The sequence below is a fragment of the Lottia gigantea genome, assembly GCF_000327385.1.
Source record: "Lottia gigantea unplaced genomic scaffold LOTGIsca_387, whole genome shotgun sequence".
Classification (NCBI taxonomy): domain Eukaryota; kingdom Metazoa; phylum Mollusca; class Gastropoda; family Lottiidae; genus Lottia; species Lottia gigantea.
The window spans coordinates 1-1715 of NW_008709318.1; the positions used below are offsets into that span (position 1 = coordinate 1).

General features: G+C 40.2%; 1 protein-coding gene across 1 annotated transcript; it reads right to left on the reverse strand.

Annotated features, from left to right (window-relative positions):
• Positions 1–78: 78 nt before the first annotated feature.
• Positions 79–651, reverse strand: LOTGIDRAFT_175760 (hypothetical protein; the record flags this gene model as incomplete). The annotated part of the gene is made up of 1 exon (XM_009059338.1): positions 79–651. One exon carries the CDS (start codon positions 649–651, stop codon positions 79–81), a length of 573 nt encoding a protein of 190 aa, XP_009057586.1.
• Between the last annotated feature and the right edge of the window lie 1064 nt (positions 652–1715).

A 1715-nucleotide genomic window follows, 5' to 3' on the forward strand; every position in this document is an offset into this window, starting at 1 on the left:
TTTTGGCGGGAACTGGAAAAGGGCTTTGGATTGGATAAAAAAGATCACGTGGTATTTATTTTTTAAACTTTAATTAATTCAACTTAAATCCATTAACTCTAACATATTGTCATTCATAAATCCTAAACATGTTTCGCCATCTTCAAAAGACAGACAAGGAAAATGGTGATGGGCCCAAGCATGGACTAAACGATCGTTTTCGGTCAGATCAGATTGGAACACCGATAAAGCATGGGGTGACGGTACGTGGAATTTATGCCACAAATAAAAGAAACAATAATGCCCGCAGACAGCACTATGATTTCCTTGAATCCTCCGGGTATTGTGACGTAAGGGTCCTTGACGCCGCGCAAAGTCGGCAAAATCTTGGCCATACACTTCTGGGGAACATCCAAACGAGTCGAAGAAATCACAATGGTCTTTTTCGCACACAAAAACTGTCCAATGTTTTCCAGGCTGGCCTGCGTCGTCGGTATTCACAACGTACGCTGAGGGATAGCGTGTTGGCTGTAAGGTTTGTAGTTGATTTCTGGCTAACACGCCTGCAAATTGTTCAGGGATGTGGCAGGCCAATACTTCCTCCAACTGTGAAGTATACAGAGGTTTACCAATCCACCAGAACTTGGCGGTTGACGTCGATTTCCAAGACATTATCGTATTCGGCAAATAATAGCAAATCGAGTGGATTTTGTGGAGTATTTTCGATTCCAAAGACAAACTTCCTGACGACTTGGGATGAAAATTGGCTTGATCAGCTCCGTGGTCATTGGTCAAATCAAATCCAAAGAGTGTGTAGCCTTTAATATAGTCGTTGTAAGACAAATGCAAATCTTCCTTAGTATTTAATATTCCAAATCTTTTCAAATCAAATCTAAATAGGGAGTCGTGGATTGTTGATGTGTAAAATGGGTGAAATATTCACCCACCACATCACCATTTTGGTTGCTGTCTTTCCAATTGGATGCTAACGTCGACCCCGTTCACTAAAAAACGATATTGTAAACACAAATTCATGTGCAGACGGGATTGCATTTTAAACACTGAACTTTCACCCATTCTTTTTCTTCTGGCTCCCAACGCTTGGTTTAAGACGGGTACGACAGCATCATCGGCACCGGTTTCAACGGCTTGTTGGTCGGTCGTGCCTTTCTCCCACATCACTTGCTGATTTATGGAGTGTTGGAAACAAGCTGTAAAAGATAACCTCCCCCAAGTTGGAAAGGAAGTGCTGAAAGTCGACCGTGACAAAGAAACCGTCAAGGGTGGATTAAAAAACATTCTACAAAGGGCCGTCAAACCTGCTTTGAAATCCAAGGGACAAACCAAGTGTTTTTTCGTTTTTATCTGCATAAAAGAGGGCAGCTTGATTGAAAGTGTCTTCATTTATAGTGATGTTACATACGAGACATTCTCCTACTCATTGTAGAGGCTATAGAAGGGTTGTTGGGCTATTTCAAAAATTTTGAATAACGTTAATTAAAAAGACAAGTTTTACATTTAGAAATTAGGATTAAGGGTCTTGATATTGGGTTTTCTTCTATTCTTATTCTGATCTGAAATTATAAAAAATAACTCGCGAAACATTACAATATGCACCCTTTGTAACTGAGATTTCCAGGCCACAGGCAGTCCTATTTATCTCAAACCTTCAATATATCCACGTTAAGTCTTGATGTAGGCTACAGATTTATCGACTCTTTTTTTAATCAACAGGC